This window comes from Panicum hallii, chromosome 5 (assembly GCF_002211085.1).
Source record: "Panicum hallii strain FIL2 chromosome 5, PHallii_v3.1, whole genome shotgun sequence".
Classification (NCBI taxonomy): domain Eukaryota; kingdom Viridiplantae; phylum Streptophyta; class Magnoliopsida; order Poales; family Poaceae; genus Panicum; species Panicum hallii.
The window spans coordinates 24,520,342-24,522,958 of NC_038046.1; the positions used below are offsets into that span (position 1 = coordinate 24,520,342).

The following is a 2,617-nucleotide window of genomic DNA, read 5'->3' on the forward strand; positions in this document are numbered from 1 at the left end:
GGAGGATTTGCGTGGAACACATGTGCTGAGATCTGACTACAGCTAAGGATTTGCCTGGATCTAGTATTTGGTGTCTGCTCAAGAACATGATGAACAGCTATGTATTTCTCTGTCCCCGGTGATAAAATAGTAGCATGTAGAGAAAGCTGCCCTTAGCTTTGCTTGTCATGGCAGTTCGAGCTTAGGAGAGGCATAGCTGAAAAGCTCATAGATTAAACCATGTTTGGTTCCTCATAATTGGGCATAAAAAAAAAGCCATGGCAAACATTCCAGGCGTGGTTTTAGGTTGCGTTTTCCCTGTGTTCACTAGTTAAATTTAATTTGGAAAATGCAATGATCTGCCACTTCGGAGCTCAATCAAAACAATTATTTTTATGGCAGTTTTAATTGACATTTTCTCCGATTTTTCTTTTCCTTTGATTTAAGAGTGGACATTTATGTGCCTCTTATGAATGCAACAAAAAATGGGAAATCCTAACAAGCAATAATCTTTTCTTTTTGTGAAAGAGCAATAAATTAATTACTGAAGTGAACCTCGTACATGCTTTTTTTTTTAAAAAAAGTTTAAGAGTATCCTTTCCCTGATGAAAAGCTAAATGATGCTAGTCTTCAACGTACCTTTTATTAGATGAATTCCGACGAGGTTTTTCTTTCGAGTACTTATTGAAGATTGTAGAACGCAAAGATTCTTTTTTTTGTTTGTTCCAACATGAAGTCAACATAAATAAATATTTGAAAAAAATATGACCACAAATGACATACCAGTAATTTCATATTGAGATTTCGTGCCATAACTCAATTAATCAACAGATGTAAGCTGATATATTTTTAGAATAAAGGCGAAAAAAGTAAAAAGGGCGAAAATGTGATGTACATGGTATTTATGTATTGCATTTACGAATATTTGTAGGCAATTTTGCCATATGATTGCATCGGTTGCCATGAGAGTGACCTGACGTTCAGAAGTCAAGGCAAAATGCCACAAGCATTTGAAGAACACATAGGGAAGACCGAAAGATGGAAAAGAATTGTTGTGTTGTTTCTTTGGAAATCTTCATGTCCATTTCTTTGGATGCAGGTAACTGGAAGTCCATAATAAGACCTCAGAATCACAGGACTACACACTCTCTGTAGCCTCACGTTTTGCATTTTCAAGACAGTGAAATTAGTTCTTTGCTGTCAGTAGGACCAGGCAGGCATATACACCATAGCGGAGAGCCGGAGATTCATCAGATGCTCTTCTCTGGCAACGAAGAAGGAAAAGAAACAGAGAGCTCAAAGCCAAACTAAATTTGCAGAATCCATGCGTCTGCGCGCACACACACAATGCAAGAAACTCGAAAGATAAATTGAAGAGCGAGTAATCTATGAAGGCATGTGCATTGTGATCGACACATTGCTCGTTCTCTGTTCATTGATTTGGCATTCCACACTGATGCAATTGTACATTGGCGCACACACTAGTTATCAGGGAGAGAGACACTGATCGATGAACACCGTACCAAAGTGAATCCTACTGCTACCACCTCTATTTTGTACTACGCTATGTTGTCCCTATCTGGCCCTCTATGTACGGCAGCCGGCGACCATTCTGGCACCAGCAAGGAGACAGACCCAGAACCCCCAAAACTTTGGCACCCGATGGAGCATCAGGGCAAAGACGATCCACCGATCGATCCGGCGTCCGGCGGTGGATTGGTCGGATCAGTCGTTCCAGCGCAGGAGCATGACGACGCAGCGCTGGATGATGTAGAGCCTGGCCCTCTGCTCCTTGAGGGCCTTGCCGAACCCCCTCTGCCTCCTCTGGCCTCCGACAAGCTTCATCTTGCACTGGCTGCGTGTGTTTTCGGCTGGAGCACGGATCTAGGAATAGACTAGGATAATAATAAGCTCTGTCTTGTTGGCTCAAGTAGCAGTGGATGATGTGTTGAAGCAGCACTCCAATGGCAGCCGTATATATAGCAGGAACTCATCAAGAGGGCTAGCTGCTAGCGGAGGAGGGGGGAGAAGGAAGAAGACTAGCAATAATGCAAGCGGGCCACATGGGGAGCGTGCAACGGCAGGCAGGGCGGGGTTGGGCGCCAGTGAGACGGCCAGCGCGGCGAGATTCCGGCTGTCCCCCGGGGTCCGAGGGGTGGTTCGGCCGTCGTGCGCCGCGAGCCCAGCGGTGTCGGGGCGTGGGCTCCGCCACTGTTTGGACATGGAAAATGTGTCGGGGGAAAGCCGGGGGCGTGCGCTGCGGCGTCGCAGCCACGCCCGCCCGTGCGCCTGACTACCGCGGGCGCCCGTGCGTGCGCCGTGCGCGCGCCGCCGGATGGATTCCTCTGTGCTGATCCAAGATGAGGGGTTGCTTCATGCAGCTTTGAATGGTGGTTGCTGAGTCATGACTAGATCAGAGTACCAGACCACCGCCAAAAGTCCTTTATTTTCTCTTCGGCGTTCCCACTTTGCACCAAAAGAAAAAAAGAAGCCATAGCAAGAGAGCTAGTGAAGGGGAAAAAACAGCAGGTGATACGCTGAAACCAGGTGTTCTGTATTCCTCTTTCTTGTTCCACTAGTAATAACAATTTAACCCGATCTCAACCTCTTTGCAATAGCTTCTTCTGAGGAAGATTCA

At 46.1% G+C, this 2,617-nt stretch overlaps 1 protein-coding gene across 1 annotated transcript; it reads right to left on the bottom strand.

Moving 5' to 3' along the window:
• Positions 1 to 1,287: 1,287 nt before the first annotated feature.
• LOC112894710 lies at positions 1,288 to 1,989 on the bottom strand. Its single transcript, XM_025962501.1, has one exon. It carries the CDS (start codon positions 1,822 to 1,824, stop codon positions 1,705 to 1,707), a length of 120 nt encoding a protein of 39 aa, XP_025818286.1. The 5' UTR covers positions 1,825 to 1,989; the 3' UTR covers positions 1,288 to 1,704.
• Between the last annotated feature and the right edge of the window lie 628 nt (positions 1,990 to 2,617).

Excerpts from the sequence above, each read along its gene's own strand:
- LOC112894710 (XM_025962501.1), bottom strand. The coding sequence starts at position 1,824 with ATGAAGCTTGTCGGAGGCCAGAGGAGGCAGAGGGGGTTCGGCAAGGCC.